Genomic DNA, 20,233 nt, shown 5'->3' on the forward strand with positions numbered 1-20,233 from the left:
TAATCGCAAGATGGCTGAAAGACGAGCCGAAGGGCTCAAGAAAAGACTCGAGAGGGACGAAGGTCTACATCAGCGATACACTGAGTGTGTCGAAGAACTCATCCGAGAAGGTCACGCTGAAGTTGTCCCTCCCGAACAGCTCCATCGACTTAGCAAGACATGGTATCTGCCCCACCATGCCGTCAGCCATCCTGCAAAGCCAGAAAAGACGCGAGTCGTCTTCGATTGCTCAGCAAAGTACGGCGGCGTGTCACTGAACGATCAGCTGCTACAAGGACCTGATCTGACAAACAGTCTGCTCGGTGTACTGATAAGATTCCGACAGGAAGAAGTCGGATTCGCCGCTGACATCAAAAGCATGTTTCACATGGTCAGAGTGCCTGAGAAAGATGCAGATTTACTGCGGTTCCTGTGGTGGCCTAAAGGTGACACATCCCAGGAGCCACAGGACTACCGGATGAGGGTGCACCTTTTTGGAGCCAAGTCATCGCCAGCGTGCTCAAACTTTGCCCTCAAGAAAACTGCAGAAGACATAGGGACCGAAGACCACTCGGAAGTGAAGAACACGATAGAACGTAACTTCTACGTAGACGACTGCTTGAAGTCCGTGCCAGACGTAGATTCAGCTGTGAAGTTAACCGAGTCGCTCCGCTCAGCATGTCAGAAGGGGGGTTTTCACCTCACGAAGTTCGTTTCGAATGACAAGTCAGTCATGGAACACATCCCAGAAGAAGACAGAGCGGTAGAAGCAGCCAGTAAAAGCTTACTGGAGACGGACTCAGCCGAAAAACGTGTTCTGGGTATCCTCTGGAATGTCTCATCAGACACGATCGGAGTTCAAGTTCAGGACATGAGAAAACCTGCAACAAGAAGAGGCATCTTATCGGCAACCAGCTCGCTCTTTGACCCTCTGGGGTTCGTAGCACCCGTTCTGATGGCTCCGAAGATCCTGTTACAGCAGCTCTGTCAGCTGGACCTGGGATGGGACGACCCCATTCCTCAGCACCTGGAACAGAAGTGGATAGAGTGGACGCAGGCTCTTCATCACCTTCAGGACTTCAAGATAAGACGGTGTTACAAGCCCCCAGGCTTCAAGGCCATCACTTCCTGCCAGGCTCACTATTTTGCCGATGCAAGTGAGACAGGATACGGCGCAGTAGCCTACTTGCGGATGACAGATATCGAAGGGAAGACCCACTGCTCATTCTTGGCTGGAAAGGCAAGAGTAGCACCCTTGAAGACTGTCACGATTCCACGCCTCGAGCTGACAGCTGCCACGGTAGCAGTACGTCTAGACGCACAGCTCAAGAGGGAGCTAGAAGTAGCGGTAGACAGCACTACATTCTGGACGGACAGCTCTACCGTTCTCCGTTACATCAAGAACAGAACTAGCCGTTTTCATACATACGTGGCCAACAGAGTCCAGGTCATACAGCAGCACTCAGACCCAAGTCAGTGGCGATTCGTAGATGGCAAGTCGAATCCGGCTGATGAAGCCTCCCGTGGGGTTTCTGTGGAGAAGTTTCTCCATCGTTCGAGATGGACATCAGCACCGGAGTTCCTGTGGAAAAACGAAGAGCACTGGCCTGTGGATCTGAACTTACCTGTCCAACTGGACCAGAATGACGCAGAAGTGAAGCGACCTGCGATAGTTTCGGTCACAAGCACCTCAGAGAAGAACCCCACAGACAGACTTCTACTGCAGTACTCATCATGGTACCGACTGAAGCGAGCGGTGGCGTTCTTCCTGCGGCTGAGACGCCTCCTGAAGGCCAAGGCAGAGCGGGCGCTCTCGGCTCTGCAGACGAGGACAGCAGCACACGACGGGAGCAGATCGAGTGCCTCGAGTACATCGGCCAACGAAAAGAAGAAGCCGAACAAGAAGGGGACAGCTGCTCGCGCTGATCAGCCGACCACACCAGCTCTCCTGTCTGTGGAAGAAATTGACGACGCAGAGACGGCCGTGATCAGCTATGTTCAATCACAAAGCTACAAAGAAGAAATAAGCAGACTGAGAGGGATGCAAAATGTCAAGCGCTCCAGCCCGATAAGCCGCCTCGATCCCGTTCTAGACCAGAACGTGTTACGAGTCGGAGGGCGTCTCGGTCGGTCTACACAAGCATTTGAAAGGAAGCATCCGGCTATTATGCCGGCCAAGTCACACGTAACGGATCTCATCATCCAAGACGTGCATCAATCAGTGGGTCACCTAGGCCGTCAGCATGTCCTAGCTTCACTCAGAGAGAAGTTCTGGGTGGTGCGTGCAAACGCAGTTGTTCGGCGGGTCCTGTCCCGCTGTCTCACATGCCGACGACTTCAAGGAAGACCGCTGACGCAAAAGATGGCCGACCTGCCGGTGGATCGCGTTACGCCCGACCGGCCGCCGTTCACGTTCTCGGCGGTAGACCTGTTTGGCCCCCTGCTCGTGAAGAAGGGAAGAAGTATGGTCAAACGGTATGGCGTGCTGTTCACCTGTCTAACGACCCGAGCGGTTCACATTGAAGTGGCTCACACCCTCTCCACGGACTCGTTAATTAATGCCCTGCGCCGATTCGTATCCAGGAGGGGTCAAGCTGAAGAGATACGGTCGGACAATGGAACGAACCTCGTCGGGGCCGAAAGAGAGCTGCGTGAAGAGATAGACAAATGGAACCTGCAGCAGATCCATGAAGCAATGCTTCAGCATCACGTGAAGTGGAAGTTTAACCCACCTGGCGCTTCTCACCATGGTGGAGTATGGGAGCGACAGATTCGCTCTGTCAGGAAGATACTGAGCTCACTAGTGCTCAGTCAAGTCGTGGACGAAGAAGGCCTATCGACACTGCTGTGTGAAGTTGAGTCGATTCTCAATAGCCGTCCACTGACACCAGCGTCTGACGATCCACTGGATCTCGACCCTCTGACGCCCAACCATCTTCTTCTCCTTCGAGCCGGTCCTCGCCTACCGCCTGGTGCGTTTAGCGACAGCGACAACTACACCAGAAGAAGATGGCGGCAGGTTCAGCACCTGGCAACAGAGTTCTGGAGAAGATGGAGCCAAGAATATCTGCAGAGTCTGCAGCACAGGCAGAAGTGGACGAGGGAAGAAAGAAACCTACAAGTCGGAGACGTAGTTATCATCGCAGACAAGAACGCTCCTAGGAGCACATGGAGCATCGGGCGCGTGACACGCGTCTTTCCAGATGCGGGCGGAGCCGTTCGTGCGGCGGACGTGCAGACGAAAAGCACAGTGCTGAAGCGTCCGGTGACTAAGCTGGTTCTCCTCGCGGAAGCAGGAGAATAACAACCGTCGAAGCGAACACTAAGTGACGCTCGGGCTAACGTGCGCCGACGGGGGCGGGGGTGTAGATGCCGTTTCTATGTCGGCGGCGTCATTCGTGACGGGCACGAGCTACACCAAATAAAATTTTGCTGAAGTAGAAAGGTAGGACAGAAATAATTTTGAACAAGTAAAATAGGCTTAGTAGAAGGGTTTTGAAAATAAGTATCGAAACCGCACGACAAGGAAAGAAGAAGTTAAGCGATATTTAAGTTTACGTGGTGTAGAATAAGATAAGCCTTTCATGTAGCCGCGGACCAAAAATCGCTTTTGACGTTGAGATTGTGTGCGTGAAAGAAGAAGAACCTGTGAGAAAGACGGTGATAAGAACCGGTGTGAAGTGTGCTGTTTTGTGCCTGAGTTTATATTTTATTTTATTACCGAAATATTACGACATCCCGATCAACTTTAGTTTGAAATAAATCAGAGTAAAATCACTCAGCTCAAGCCACCCGTAAAGCATTATCCAGCGCCTACAGTAACGGCTATAGCAGCGTGCCATGAAACAGAGCCCTGACTTCAACTGGCTGCAGCTGCTCCCACCAACCGCAGATCACCCCCGTGATTCTCACTTCTCGAGAGCCGGAGCGACTCGAATCCGGGCTGTCTACCGGGAGTCCAACGCTCTTCCCATTGAGCTACTGAAAGGATATTTAAGTTACGAATAAATCAAGCATGTGAGGATCACGATAAAAAAGGCCGATGATAACGGGGATGTGTGGTATTACACAATCACGTTTCGCCTCAGTTACGGACTTCGGTGTCCAGGCAAGCTCTGTCGATTGGCCACGATGACTTTATTGGGCTCAGATCAGTGAACGACAGCAACTAAACCAGATCCTAAGAAGTCGATATCATTTCACGTTTAATTTTGAATGAGGTAAGTGTTGCTTAGTCTCGCAGCTTATTTATGATTATCGTATCGTTTTCCACCCGGCGTGTATCGCGCTGTCTTCATCAGCGGCGCCGTGGTGCCACTGTAGACAGGGCGCCGTGGCGGCCCGACCTCGACCGTCCACCGCCTGGGAGCGACGCCAGCTGTCCCTCCTCTCGCTCACTTCGCCAGCTCCGGAGCCGACAGCGGCGGTCACTCGCGCGCGCCGCTTTACAAAACGAGCGAAACTTGGCACCGCGCGCGGCCTAATGGTGATAAAATGGCCGCCGTTAGGAGAGCGGCCGATTCACGATGCCGCCAAACGGATGTGATTTAACCAAGTCTGGTGCAGCTGACTTCTACATTGTAGATACTAAAATTGACTGCTTCAAAATGAAGTGACGATTTTTTCAATTCACTTAAGTTCAGAAATACTAAAACAAAAAGCTTCCGCCATCCATGATGTTCAAAGAAGAAAAGCGAAATATAATGTTAACAACAGTACGTGATAGGCATTTTTGGGAAAACTGCTTAGGCAAAAAATGAACTATGAGTTAAACAGTATTCTTGGATACCTCACACGCTCTTATCAACCACAAAGAGGTATGATTTTATATTTGCTTGCCTCCGAAACATGCCTATCCATAAACTGTTTAAGAAACTTTGGCGAAACAATAGGCCTGAATTCTAAAACCACCCATAAATGTTTGCATCTAGTTTCTTATGCCGCAACAGCCGGTTATGTATAAACGTTTGGTATATGGTTATCAGAAGCCTTTTGTAATCTCACTCAATAATGTTCCGCTCGTAATTCTTAGCGACTAAACCAATTTCATCGCTCCAAGTCCCTTAGAATTGCTTCGCAAGTTTAGAATCAAGTAAAGAATCTTCCTTTATACTTTTGACTCTCTTTCGATTGCCGTTTACCACGTTTCGCTACGTGAACCAGGAGCCGAGTTAGACGGGGGGCGTGAAAACGCCCCCCCCCCCCAGCACTCGGCGGAAAGTTCAGGCCACCAGCACGGCGCGGGTGACTATCTCAGGCCCATTCAAAATAAGTCACAACTTTTCCAGACTTTTTGATACGCACTTGTACGAAAAAAAGAATATGCACCAAAGCTGCGAGCAAATGAGCGCTAGGCAGTATTTTTTCTTGCACAAAGCACTACAGAATAGTCTCTGAAACTAATCGTGTCAAACATAACCAACCGTTGAAAAGATAATGGCTAAAGGAATAAGCTCACCAGTACACCCTGTGGCAGCTGCTACACGAACTACCGTCGACCAATCGTCACCACATGGCGGTGGTACGACAGTGGCCTGTCCTGCACATTATGGTAATTACAAAACAGCCGGTGGAATTTTGCTTACCCGCTAGTAAAACAAAGGACTAGCCAAGAGACAAATTTATACCACGTAACAGATGCACGACAACCGCTGATATCTCTAACATGCGACAGTTCAACGACGATCGTTGAACAACCACGATGTGATTGTTGTACGACAATCCCATTCCCTATAGGTCGTTTTGAGATCTCCGGCTGTAGTGACGCTTTTGCAACAGTGGCTTGACCAACGCTGGCCGTCGCACGGCCTTTGCCTGTTGTGGTATAATTGTGCAGCAGTTATTCGACCTTCAACAAGCGATCGTTGCACTATGGTGACTGGATTTCTACCACGTGACAACCGTATGATTGACGCACTATTCAGTGACGATAAATGCAGTGAACGTTCACTGGAGGACGGCTGTCCGACAATAGTCGAATCCCCACCATAGGACCGTCCGCGCGGCGGGAGGCTGGCTATTGATATTGATCCGCCTGACGTCAGAAGAAGACAGAGAGTAACACCAGCTCGTGGCACGTGATGCGTCCATCTGATTTGTCACGAGTAGGTATAATATTAGCCGCGGCCACAGGAGGCTGGAGCTGCGCGGTCGCGTGCATGGGCAATAACAAGGCAAAATAGGTTACTGAGACATAATACGAACACAAAAATAGCTCCGCAGTCACCATCATTTTAGCAGATTCTTACATCTTCGCACCAAGAGGAAGGTGTAAATCAAAGCAACATTTCTGTGTGGAGTCTCCAATGATAACTTACATAAGCGCAACTCGCAAGCCATAAATCCCAAAACTCACAATGACTGGCTATACCATACGGTGTGAACACGCGTATCTTCATTTCTTCGGAACTCGTGTCGAAACTTCCTCGTTACTAGGGAGCTCCGTCCCTTGTCGCGCATCTAACACCTGGAGGCGGACCACGAGCGTAATCGCTCTGTCCACAGTGTGGTCGACTACAAGTCGCGGTGCGCCGCAGCGGTCTCCCAGTCGCCCTGCCCGGGTCGCGCGATGCAGACCTCTATACTCCTGTTGCCGCTGGTGCCGCTGCTGGCCGCCGCCGGCCCGCTGCCGCCGCCGGCCGGCGTCCCCGACACCCTGCGGCTGGTGCACGTGCTGTACCGACACGGCGCGCGCAGTCCCGTCATTGACTACCCAACCGACCCAAACCCGGACCCGTGGCCGATCGGACTGGGCCAGCTCACCAACGAGGGCAAGCAGAACCAACTCGAGCTGGGCCGCTTCCTGCGCGGCCGCTACGACGGCTTTCTGCCGGAGCTGTACCACATGAACTACACCCGCGTGGAGGCCACGGACGTGGACCGGTGTCTGATGTCGGCGCAGGCCAACCTGGCCGGCCTCTTCCCGCCGCAGGGGGAGGACGTCTGGGACGCCGAGATCGCCTGGCAGCCGATCCCCGTGCACACCGTGCCGGTCGAGGACGACCTCAAGCTGAAGACCTACAAGGTCTCGTGCCCGGTGTACCTGCAGGAGCGGGACCGGGTGTTCGCCTCTGACGAGATGGCGGCGATCGACGCCGACAACAGCGCGCTGTACGCCTACCTGAGCGAGTACAGCGGGTTGGACGTCAGCAGCGTGGACTCCGCCGGAGACCTGTACGACACGCTGTGGATCGACGACGGCCACAACCGGACGGTGCCCGAGTGGGCGCGCGCCGTGCCGCCGGGCTGCGCGGCGCCGGCCTTCCCGGACCTGCTGCGGCCGCTGCGGGACCTGCAGTTCGCCCTGTACGGCGTCACGCCGCTCCTGCGCCGGCTCGGCGGCGGGCCCCTGCTCAAGGACATGCTGGAGCACATGCAGGATAGCGTGGACGGCCGCCTCGAGCCGCCCAGCAGGAAGCTGTTTGCCTACTCGGGCCACGACAACAACGTGGCCTGTCTGCTCACCACACTCGGGGTAGGCTGTTCAAAGCTCACTGAATCGCTCACCATGGGAAAAGCTCACTGAATTCGGCGCTCACCACATTTTCAAGAGCCGTCCGCTCACCAGTTGCTAGAATCTCATTTCTTGTTTCTGACTCTCATTTCTCATCCCTACGCACCTCTCATGATGGTTATATAATGTGCCTTATGTTCGTCAGGTTTTATCCCAAACGGTAATTTTCCTTAACTGAGTTTAAGTCTTTTATCATTCTTTACTGGATGTGTAGTATTTACAACACGGGGTTAAAGGTAGTGTGCCACCTTCGAATGATTTCCCATTTTATTTTTCCTAGGATAAGAAGCTTCTGTTTTTACCTAATATCGCAAAAAAATCAAAAATGGGCCTAAAATAGTGCTTTTTTCGCCTAAAAGTTTATCGGTTTTTCGATATGTATAACAACTGTAGTGGGCTGACCTGCAAACAGGCGTCGGCAACAATCACGAATGCGGCGCACGTGTGACAATAAGCAAAGGTCAGTATAGAGTTACAACGTACGGGAATGAGTTATCAGCTGTCTAATCGTACACAACACAATGTCGAATTTAAACTGTAAGCCTGTATCGGTATTGTTTCTTTAATTTGGCTGTCGAACATTAATTTATGGTTTGAAATATTATTTTATGTAAAATAATTGATATGAAACAGCCGTCTCTAAAGTTATGACTCCATCTCACCACATGAAAGTGGCAGAAATGACAATGATCAGCTGACGCATTTTTCTTGGCCGAAGTCAGAGCGCGCGGCCCGACGCACCACCACCGCACCACAAAGTATGAGCAGAAGCCGCGCCCAAAGCCAGGGCCCCGGTAACGTGAGGTAGCCGAGTCGGGGCAGCGTGCGCTGACCCAAGCCGTGGCCGCGGCTTTGGGCGCGGTCTACCGCATCCCCGCGGGCAGCCCCAGGCTATCACATGACACCGGGAGGACGCACGGCCCCGGCTTGGGTCAGCGCACGCTGCCCCGACTCGGCTACCTCACGTTACCGGGGCCCTGGCTTTGGGCGCGGTCTACCGCACCACCTAACAGGCGTGTTCGAAACCGCATGAGATGATGAACGGGTTTATCGAAACTTGATTGGATTAGCCTATCGGTAATAGCGATTTCAGTGTGTGCATTTATTGTTCATAGTGGTGTGAAATGTGGTTGGGGTACGACCGACAACCCGTCGGGGCGAATTTCGCACTGGGGTACTCAAAATTTGAAGAATTTAAGACGTTTCCATGAGTTTTGAAGGTATGGATAAGTTCTAAAAATCCGGTTCTCGTTATCTAGGCCATTAACTCCATACGGTCCAGGAAAGCTGGCACACTACCTTTAAAGGTAGTGTGCCACCTTTGAAAGATTTCCCGTTTTATTTTTCCTAGGATAAGAAGCTTCTGTTTTTACCTAATATCGCAAAAAAAAATCAAAAATGGGCCTGGAATAGTGCCTTTTTCGCCTAAAAGTTTATCGGTTTTTAGATATGTATAACAACTGTAGTGGGCTCACCTGCAAACAGGCGTCGGGCAACAATCGCGAATGCGGCGCACTTGTGACAATAAGCAAAGGTCATTATAGTGTTACGACCATACGACGTACGGGAATGAGTTATCAGCTGTCTAATCGTAGACAACACAATGTCGAGCCTTAAACTGTAAGCCTGTATTGGTATTGTTTCTTAAATTTGGCTGTCGAACATTAATTTGTGGTTTGAAATATGATTTTATGTAAAATAATTGATATGAAACAGCCGTCTTATAAGTTATGACCCCATTTCACCACACGCAAGTGGCAGAAATGACAATGATCAGCTGACGCATTTTTCTTGGCCGAAGTCAGAGCGCGCGGCCCGACGCACCACGCGTATTTGGAAATTCCGACCTCGACGAGCATCAGAAGCCACCTAACAGGCGTGTTCGAAACCGCAGGAGATGATGATGAACGGGTTTATCGAAACTTGATTGGATGAGCATATCGGTAATAGCGTTTTCAGTGTGTGCATTTATTGTTCATAGTGGTGTGAAATGTGGTTGGGGTACGACCGACAACCCGTCGGGGCGAATTTCGCACTGGGGTACTCAAAATTTGAAGAATTTAAGACGTTTCCATAAGTTTTGAAGGTATGGATAAGTTCTAAAAATCCGGTTCTCCTTATCCGGGTCATTAACTCCATATGGTCCAAGAAAGCTGGCACACTACCTTTAAAGCAGTTTCTTCTGCACCTCCAAAGATTTTGCTTTAATTGGTTGTTTTCAGCATTACCCAATGGGCTGCTCCAAACGTTATCACAGTCGGCCTCCGTCCGCCAGCTTCCCACACCCTGAGCCGCTGCTTCCGATCGCCACTGACATCCCCCTCTATCTCCACCCCATCAGCTCTACAACGGCCTGGCGCCGCCGCTGGCCTGCGCCGTGCTGGTGGAGCTGCACGAGGAGCCCGAGGTCGGTCCCACCGTGCAGCTGTTCTACCGGAACGACACCACCGCCGAGCCGTACCCGCTGCAGCTGCCCGGCTGCCAGCTCAGCTGCCCGTGGGACAGCTTCGTCCAGCTCACCGCAGACGTGGTGCCCGGCGACGTGCGCGCCGAGTGTGGCCTGTAGGACGGGCCGAGTGTGGTCTAAAGGACGGGCCGAGTGTGGTCTAAAGGACGGGCCGAGTGTGGCCTGTGGGACAGGTCGAGTGTGGTCTTAAGGACGGGCCGAGTGTGGCCTGTAGGACGGGCCGAGTGTGGCCTGTGGGACAGGTCGAGTGTGGTCTTAAGGACGGGCCGAGTGTGGTCTAAAGGACGGGCCGAGTGTGGCCTGTGGGACAGGTCGAGTGTGGTCTTAAGGACGGGCCGAGTGTGGCCTGTAGGACGGGCCGAGTGTAGTCTGTAGGACGGACCGAGGATGGGCCGAGTGTGGCCTGTAGGACGAGCTGAGTAAGGTCTGTAGGACGGGCCGAGTGTGGCCTGTGGGACAGGTCGAGTGTGGTCTAGACGGGCCGAGTGTAGTCTGTGGGACGGGCCGAGTGTGGTCTGTAGGACGGGCCGGGTGTGGCCTGAAGGACGGGCCGGGTGTGGCCTGTAGGACGGGCCGGGTGTGACCTGTAGGACGGGCCGAGTGTGGTCTGTAGGACAGGTCGAGTGTGGTCTAAAGGACGGGCCGAGTGTGGCCTGTAGGACGGGCCGAGTGTGGTCTGTAGGACGGGCCGACCGAGTGTGGTCTAAAGGACGGGCCGAGGACGGACCGAGTGTGGTCTGTGGGACGAGCTGAGTGGGGCCTGTATAGGACGGGCCGAGTGTGGCCTGTAAGAGTGTGGTTTGCAGGATCGCGGGCGCCAAGATTGTGGTCTGTATATTGCACAGAAGGGGCCGAGAGAGGTCTGCTGTGTGCGCTGAATGTGGCTTGTATTGTGCGCGGCGAGTGTGGTCGTTTAGCACGTGGACCACACTGGCGGACAGGCAGTGTGGTCTGACTGGACGGATCGAGACAGGGTGACCTCTAAAATGGCGAGATAAGCCTTGATGACAGGCCAGAAGGAGAAGAGAGGCAGAACTGCAAGCAATTAATTGTTTTTGGGGATACCAATCACCATTGACCATTGTCGCCAAATCGGCATTAATTACGATTTTTCATTTTTCATATTTCAGCTTCATCCTATTTATATTTTTTTCTCATATTTTACTTACTTCGGAAGCAATAACCATTGACAAAAAATGTGTAAAAATGTTCGGGATATGTATCATCTCTCCTTTTCAACAAAAAGGGCATGATCAAGCCAAATAAAAGAAAATAAGCTGTGATCATTTTGCGCGAGAAAAGTAGGTTGAAGTGAAGTAACTTACCGATCAGTCGATGTCCTTTCATTCGCAAAAAGAAATGAAATAAAGACAGCGACAAGAGGATAAAGGGAAAATATTCAAATTATTTGTCAGAAATTCCTACTTACATGTAATTCGAATCACGAAAAAAATCCCCAGTAAATTTTATTCGAAACCCCTTAAAGGAAATTGCCGAGTGCCGAGTGCCGAGCATTCTATTATCTTGTTTGTGAGGAAAAGCGCAGCATTTTTATCGCGCGCGAATTCTCGTGATCAAAAACCCGAGAATGAGTGATTTGGAGGAAAAATAGAGGCTCGAGGGAGATTACGGACTTAAAATCGTATTCTAATTATAAGCAGTTTCGAAGCTTGAGTTGAGGCTAGCACAAATCAGGAGCTTTTACATCCCAGCGATCACACTAGACAAAGATATTCTCGTTCTGAAAAATTCCCTCGTTCATTTCTCGTTCTGAAAAAAAATCCCCTGTAGAGAAATGTTTCCCTTGTAGAGGAATGCAGCCACGTTATCGTCAGCCAATCAGCATGCTGCTTACAGCCAATGCAGCATGCGTAGGTTTGAACTGCGCAAGATGATTGGTCAACGGCCTACGCGTAAAAAGCTTCCATGCCAAACAGTATTTTATATAGAAAATAGTTCTTCCTTTATTAAAATATAGAAAAAATCCATTGTATAAAAAGGTTTCATTTTAGTTTCTGATCATTTTGAGCATGAAAAATCATAAATCAATTGTACAAACTAATTTCAGGGAAGTGAACTTTTAGTTGCTGCTGCTGATGGGGACTATTTCCTTCAGTGCATGACTGATGAAATGCATAAGAAATGGCATAGTATGACAAAAAGATAATTGACTAACTTATCAAAGGAACCCATAAATAGGGGAGAGTGGGGCAATGGCGGACGGTGGGTAATGCCGGCCACCCATCTCTAGTGAGTACTTTGGCCATCACTAACCAGCTGATGTTGTTTACATTTCAGTTGAGCGCCATTCTAGCACGTGGTGCAAGTTTGTCACGGTAGCTCCATTATTTTCATTTTTATAGCGTTAAATGTGTTTTTCGTATCTGATTTTTAATTTTTGTTGCATCTATTTGCTGACTGTGAAATGTGTTAACGCATTTTCAGAAGTGCTGCTTTGCAATGACCTTCAATTAAGCCTTTCTTAGGCGACTGCTGGATGTGAGGCGTTTGCGGCGCAATGCCTTTGACTGCTGCCTGCTTTCTTAAAATAAAGCTGACCTCGGGGTAATACCGGACACGTGTCCGGAATGACTCCACGCGGTTTTGTTTGCGACTTCTGTCGTTAACGCTCAACGTTTCGGGTTGCTGTGTTTACGGCTGTGTTAGTTTGCTTGCTGTGTTTACGGTTGTGTAAGTTTGCTGCTCTGTTGGCGCCGCGCTGTTGTGTTGCAGCGAGTGCAGTGATGTGTTGCAGTGCAGTGTACTGTTAACTGCTGAATACAGTTGTCGTTTCTTAATTCTCACTTACATTTCCATCGAAAGAACGGTTTAAGGATGAATACCAGTGACGATATTTCGACTTTTGTGCTATTGCACTTAGTGGCCGGCATTACCCCTCGCTTTTTTGCACCTCCATTTTTCACCACATTTTTGCGTAGGCTCTGAATCTGTCATCAGTGATCTGAGATACTAAAACTGGGTGCTATCTGAAAGCCTATTCCTTTGGCTACAACCACAGTCAAAATCACCATAAAATAGCTTCAAATAGCTAAGCTATTGAGCAAAATGCTTATGGTGTCGCCATTGCCCCACTCTCCCCTATGTTGGAATCGCATCGAAAATACCTCGAACCACAATGAGGGGCGAGGGCACCATCACAAGCCAAAAGAACTACGCATTTCCCGGGGATCACGTGTCGCGAGGGTGTCTGTGTAACAAAGTCAACAATAGAACGGCACAAAGGAGCACGCCACATCATTAGTGATGAACCGGACAGACTATGGGCATTATTTGATTATGCGCACGTCACGTCTGTACGGAATTATGCCTACTGAGGAGCCTATAATTGTCGTGTAAAGATGACAATAATGAATCAATAGACAGAGTGATCAGCACTTTGATGGAATGTGAAGCTAAATACAGGGAAAAAAAACAACGAAAACACACTAAGTGACCTGTAGGAAATACAGCTATTTAACAGACATGAATCCATGATAGATAATGAACAAAAACCCCAGTGCGATGCGATAAGTAAATGTCATTGGTCCGCAGCCTTATGAGTAATAAGCAAATAATTGATTACAGATGGCTGGTGACCTTTGTCTTTGAAACTTATTATCTACGAACATTAACTTTGAACTTTTTGTCGCATTACTGGTCACCAATATTGACACTTAAGTACATTCGGTACCTATCCGTGTCCCGAAAACATACTGTTACGAAATAAGTAAGCGAAGTGTTCATGAAAATTTGAGACACGATTGATGACGGCACCTTTCAATGGGGTTTAATTACATTTTAACTCCATCCCAAAGGGTTTGACTGTCACGATCAAATTGGTATGAATAATAAAACTGTACAATTTCTCGAAAACCTTTAGTGATAGGCTAGCCAAGTACTTCGAGTTGGATTGGCGACGGGTTAACGTCATCGTCATCTACGGTAACAATATACTATGGTCATTTTCAATGGCCATTATCTTGACGCACAAGCTTAAGACCACCATAAGCCGTGTTGCCTGTCAGTGGTACGGTGCTGTGTACTTATCTGGGCTATGATGGCAGCTTGCCAAGTCAGAGGAGTACCGGCTCTCACCATACAGATCCTGACGCCCCCGACTTGTCGGGATGGCTCATTCTACGGTTAATGTTTCTTCCTGATGTGAGCGTTAGTCTTTGCCGCTGTGGAGACTGGTTTCTGGGCGATGACATTCGACACAGCGGTGGTAAATGCATGCTGGATATGAAGTCATAAAAATGCGTTTACGGGAAGGTTGACCCGTCCCCAAAAACCACTTGTGGAAAAGTTAACTCGTATCGAAGTCCTACACAAAAGGGCTGACCCGCAACCAACTACGTCACTGAACGTCCACTGAGAAGCGTTGGCCAAGGTCACTTGATTGACCCGCCTTTTCCAAAACAAAAGGGCCCACAAAAGGCTGCTGACTCGCCCATTCAATCAACTCTCAGTATGGGCAACCCGTCCCACACCCAGCCACTCACTGAGCGGGTGGATGAAGAAGAACGGGAACCAGCAGAGCAGGAAGACGCCCACCACGATGCCCAGCGTCTTGGCCGCCCTGGTCTGCACGCGGAACTTGCTCTGCAGCCGACTGCCGACGGCGCTGCGCTCCAGGTCGGTGCAGCGCGTCTCGTCGGCGGCACTGCAGCCGCTGTCGTCCGACGGCCGCCGGCCGCCGCGGTGCACGCGCAGGGCCACCTGCGAGTCGGTCACCTTGAGGCCGTTCTGCCAGCAGCGCGTCTCGCGCACCACGGCCCGGTAGATGCGCCAGTAGACGCACAGGATGACCAGCATCGGCAGGTAGAACGAGCCGAGCACCGAGAACAGCACGTAGCCCACCTCGCCGTTGACGGTGCAGCGCTGTCCGGAGGCGTCGGGCGGGCCGCGCCAGCCCACCAGCGGACCGATACTGATGGCCAGCGAGACGGCCCACACCAGGCCGTTGAGCGCCATCGTGCGCCGGCCGCTCATAATGTGCGCGTGGCCGAGCGGACGCGTCACGCCGATGTACCGGTCCACGGAGATGACGCACAGGGAGAGGATGCTAGCCGTGCAGCAGAGCACGTCAGCGGCCGCCCAGACGGCGCAGAACGCCGCGCCAAAGTACCACCGGCCCGACACCTCCAGCACGGCCGAGAAGGGCAGCACGGCCAGGCCGAGCAGCAGGTCGGCCACGGCCAGACTGCCGATCAGGTAGGCGGTGCTGTCGCGCAGCGAGCGGCTGCGCACCAGCGCCAGCAGCACCAGCGTGTTGCCGCTGATGGTGAGCGCCACCACCAGGCCGAGCAGCACCGACTTGGCCACGGACAGACAGAGCGCCGGGCCGGCGGATACCGCCGCCTCCTCCAGCGGTGGCGGCAGGGAGGCGTTCAGCGCCGCCCAGCTGGCCGTGCTCCACTCCATCCCCGACCTATCGGCCGCTGCCGCCGCCGGACGTCAGCTCATACAGAGCAGTGGTGTGGCCTGTGGACAGACAGAGGGACAGACGTGTCACCTCGCCGCCACATGGAGATGTGGTCAACTCATCTGCAAGGGATACGTGCCCTTGATGTAGTACATTGCTTAGATTTTATGACATGCTTTTCATTAGAAGTACGCTTAGGGAAAAGGAACCACAAATAGCACTCAAAATTTTCTTCTGTAGGACCTGACTTGTGCGACATTTAAGGACATTTAACAGCACTTAAGCCCGCTTAGGTATGATCATCAAGTAAAGCCAAACTAAACAGTAACAGTAAACAGTAACAGTATCCAGCAAGTGAATAAAAGGGATAAGGCGTACACCCTCCCCGAAACCACCATCTATGCGTCATAAGGCCCTCGGCAGGTGTTTCCAATACATCGAGGGATACCACTCTTTGGTTTGCTTCACCTTCCCTTTAATATTTAAGGATATTATACGGGTTATCGGGCGGTTCATTGGCAGTTTGTGTACACTCAGTGCATCCAGTCAGTCACGCAGCCTCTCGCACGGCCGGATATCATAGCAGTGGCGGCGATAGGCGGCGCGTTATTTGCGCCGGGTTCGCCACGCTGGTCAATCCTCTCTGTCAATATTGGCCTCTGGCCGATCCGGCTCCTCCCAGCGCGCGGCGCCGGCCGCCACGGCGACTGTTGTCCCATTCAGCCGCGGCCGACACCCTGAGAGAGACACAGCTCGGACCGACACACCTGACAACAGCTCGGACCGACACACCACCCGACACACCTGACAACAGGCGGAACGACACACCTGACAACAGGCGGGCCGACACACCACCCGACACACCTGACAACAGGCGGGCCGACACACCACCCGACACACCTGACAACAGGCGGGTGGACACAGACGACATGCCTAACAGGCGGGCCGACACACCACCCGACACACCTGACAACAGGCGGGTGGACACACCACCCGACACACCTGACAACAGGCGGGCCGACACACCACCCGACACACCTGACAACAGGCGGGCCGACACACCACCCGACACACCTGACAACAGGCGGGCCGACACACCACCCGACACACCTGACAACAGGCGGGCCGACACACCACCCGACACACCTGACAATAGGTGGGCCGACACACCATCCGACACACCTAACAACAGGCGGGCCGACACACCACCCGATACACCTGACAACAGGCAGAACGACACACCTGACAACAGGCGGGAGGACACACCACCCGACACACCTGACAACAGGCAGAACGACACACCTGACAACAGGCGGGAGGACACACCACCCGACACACCTGACGCGTGACAACAGCCGGCTGACAGGCGTGACACACGTGACAACAGGAGAGCTTCAGCACCGCGGCAGACACCCTAGGACCAACACATCGTGGGCCGACACATCTGACAACAGGCGGGCAGACACACCTGACAACAGGCACCCCCGAGTCCCGACAACATAAGGCCTTTGTCGGGACTGACACAAACCCGACACACCTGACAACAGGCGAGCCGACATCCTGGGAGAGACACAGTGCAGGCCGACACATCTGACAACAGGTAGGTACTCCCGAGTCCCGACAACGCACGGGCGAGGCGACACAACTGACAACTGACAGGCTGACACAACTGACAAGCGGGTCAGGCTGTGATGCTGCTGGTCCCATGTATTGGGCTCGTAGCGTTGTGGGGTGGGGGTGGGGATATTTATCCACTCCAGTCTACATATGCCGATCCGTGAATCTAAGCGGATTTTGAGTGGCTCCAGGATCAGAAATACCAGTTTCATGAAATACCCTGTTCTGACACGCCTGGCATAAGCCCGATGCTGTTAAAAACAGATTAGGTATATTCATTCGTCCACGACTAATCGGCTTGGTAATGAGCCTGTCTTCTAACTAATTGGGTGAGTATGGATCCAACTAACGCTCATTTTGGAGAAGCATTGGTGATAAAAAACTTATAGTTCGTTTTTTTTTCAAAAGGACTCTGGCTCCAAGTATGTTTTTCGAAAAAGCACGCGTTTTAGCGAGCAAAACGAGCAAAAACTGAACTTGAGAAACTCGAGCGTCGCCTTATTTTAACATGTGAATTATTCCCGATAATTTCCATATGTGCGTTTTGGAACCAGATTTGAGAACAGTGGTGACGTAATGCTGTCGAACTTGTTTTGCAATGTAGCGTATAACTATCATGGACGAAACCGCTTACTCGATTATAACCTCGGCAACAGTGAAAAACGAAGTTTCCCCCAAATTCGTCGAAACTTTGTCCCATCGTACGGACATTAAGTGCCTGCTGCCGCCAGTGACGTCATCATAGTATGCTAATTTTTCAAGACACAATTTCCAGGTACTTACCGTGCACAATTTGAAATCGAATATTTTTTCGGTAAGAAATTCTTGTCCAGACGCTGAAGCTGCCAAAACTCACGTGAGAGCTTCGATAAGGAACTTGGAGCCAGCGTCCTTTTGAAAAAAAACGAACTATATTATCTATCGTTTTTAAAATGAGCTGACAACCCGTGACAGAGAGATACCGCCGAAATTGAGAAACAAATAGAGCAGCACATTCAAATGTAGGCACGATTGGTACAGTCAGTCTTGAAAGAACCGCACCGATGCGCGTTTTTTTTTTAGACTGACTGTATACCTTAGCGTCAATTACTTGTAGGTAACCTGAGCTATTCAGTGCCCCTACCGCCGACCACGCCCACTGGCTCCGGCATCGCCATCAAAATCAGACTCATTGGCGGATTCACGATTCGCGACTGTTGGCTCATTTGGAAATTGGAATGACCGTTTATTATTTCCCAGGCACGCCTGCTACTGGTGACGACAGCCCACGCCCTTGAGTGATCATCCCTACCGACATTTGTGAATCTCCGCGCCAGTCTTATCACTACGACATTAGTCCCAGACCGATTTCAGCTGCCGGGCTAACGCCTTCCAGCGCTCCGGGGCGCTGGATTTGATAAATGAACGCTGTTGCACGGGGATACGTCCAAGGCGAAGTGATATATGGCACCGAAAAAGCAGAGTTGATCCTTTCATGATTAGTGTGGGCGCGGAGATTGCATCAAGAATGCGCCAGATCACAGAAACAAACTAATCATACTCTTATCTTAAACATATAAAAAGTATTCGTAAACGACGGATAGTGATTTATGCTCACCATCAGCATTTATCAATGACTTTTTTATTTCACATTGAAGGGCACATCCACCGAAAGCGGCGGCTATTCTATGCCACGAGTCATTAAATGATGAAGGGATGACAGCACACATGCAAACATACTCGCACATTATACACTTATCATAACACAGCACACGCACACGAGATCACTTACGCTGTCCGACTGCATCGTTGAAATTACACACAATTTATCAAACTTCTTGTTAGCGGCAAGAAACTGTTAACTGTTGAATAAATCCGAAATTATTACACGCACATTCTTTGACGATTTCGACGGTCTCCTCTACAACACATATTTCGTGAATTGATGCAGCAGCTATGGATGGCAATGATCATATACGAAAAATATCTTAAAATAAGATTTTTTTTAAAAACCTGTGACAACTAATCGGCCAACATGACTGGCAATTTCGCATTATCGAGGTGGGATGACTCGTAGACCTAAAATTAAGAGCGCAGTCCGACCTAACTACCTGCCATTTCCCTCAGTAAGTATATATGACGCATGCAAATATGACGTTTTGGGCACACTGTTTCTTTCGGTGAGACAAGTTGAATGTTCAAATTAAAAACACATATTTCTGATAAAGCCCATGTTAGCCGTTTTCACGACGGGCTATCTGTGGAATGCACCTAATTCTCAGCAAATCTGCATCTAGTCTCTTTGTTAACAAATATCTTCATATATTGAGTTTATTTCGGTGTTTTAATCGATGATTATGTCTAATGATATGACAAGGCAGGTACACAAGCAATTAGTGCAACCCTAGCTGATAGCTACTAAGAAATACACTGAACCTAATTTGATCAAACCATCACCTAAGCTGCACCTAATATACACCAAATGTGTACCAGATGGCCATCGTGAAAACGCCTATTGCCCGGTTGGGTGGCATATCTCGGAGTCACATTAGGCGCTCCCAAATATGGACACGATTTGACTTGGCATAAAAGCTCAACAGCGAACAATTCGCCAGAGCTTTGCTAGAATACAAAAGGCGTGACTTTATCACCGCCATGCGTCCACGTCTGACTTTGACATTTGCCTGGCATGCGTTCGGCACAACATCTCAGCCACGACACAACCGAATCTGACGTCAAAGCGACTCCAACGAAATCGAGCTCACCCTCCCGCTCGCGGCTACTCTTGGGAACGGAGCCATCCGTGGCTTTTCTTCTGTAGACCGCTCCAGTAACGGCGGATTGTCGTCAGCGACACCGGACTATTTTTCAAACTGTTTCATTTTTCTCGCCAAATGGCAGGATTTTCCAGGCAGTTTTCTTCATCGTGATTGTGGACAGGGGCGTAATCACTCCTTAAAAAATGGGCTGGAAATAACTCCCTCCGGGGGCGGCATCAAATGCGAAGGGAAGGGCGGCACTCATATTTTGGGAGCCAGAGGTGAGTGTTTGAGGGCCGTTGTGTTTGTGTATTAACCTCGCCCGCATCGGGGGGGGGGGGGGGGTCGAACGGACCACCCCTCGGTTTTTCGCGGATAACTCGCGTAAAAAGCGGCCGATCGCGACGAAACTTTCAGTACCCTCGCGTTAATGAAGTTTACACCTGCCCTGAAAATTTCATGACCCTGACCCTAATGACCTTTGACCCACTTTT

At 50.8% G+C, this 20,233-nt stretch overlaps 2 protein-coding genes across 2 annotated transcripts in view; one reads left to right on the forward strand and one right to left on the reverse strand.

Moving 5' to 3' along the window:
* LOC122371283 (alpha-1A adrenergic receptor-like) overlaps nucleotides 1–15,433 on the reverse strand; it is a 29,386-nt gene extending 13,953 nt beyond the window's left edge. The window contains exon 1 of the mRNA XM_043347464.1: nucleotides 14,462–15,433. Coding sequence (XP_043203399.1) covers nucleotides 14,462–15,383 — 922 coding nt within the window. The 5' untranslated portion in view covers nucleotides 15,384–15,433. The remainder of the gene's footprint in view (nucleotides 1–14,461) is intronic.
* LOC122371284 (lysosomal acid phosphatase-like) lies at nucleotides 6,539–10,185 on the forward strand. Its single transcript, XM_043347465.1, has 2 exons — nucleotides 6,539–7,453; nucleotides 9,834–10,185. The coding sequence occupies exons 1-2, from the start codon at nucleotides 6,548–6,550 to the stop codon at nucleotides 10,056–10,058; spliced, it is 1,131 nt and encodes a 376-aa protein (XP_043203400.1). The 5' UTR covers nucleotides 6,539–6,547; the 3' UTR covers nucleotides 10,059–10,185.
* Nucleotides 15,434–20,233: the final 4,800 nt, after the last annotated feature.

This window comes from Amphibalanus amphitrite, unplaced genomic scaffold (genome assembly GCF_019059575.1).
Source record: "Amphibalanus amphitrite isolate SeventyFive unplaced genomic scaffold, NRLGWU_Aamphi_draft 001226F_arrow, whole genome shotgun sequence".
NCBI classification, from domain to species: Eukaryota; Metazoa; Arthropoda; class Thecostraca; order Balanomorpha; family Balanidae; genus Amphibalanus; species Amphibalanus amphitrite.

Excerpts from the sequence above, each read along its gene's own strand:
- LOC122371284 (XM_043347465.1), top strand. The coding sequence starts at position 6,548 with ATGCAGACCTCTATACTCCTGTTGCCGCTGGTGCCGCTGCTGGCCGCC. Across the intron at positions 7,454-9,833 it reads GTCTGCTCACCACACTCGGG|CTCTACAACGGCCTGGCGCC; the intron begins GTAGGCTGTTCA and ends CCACCCCATCAG.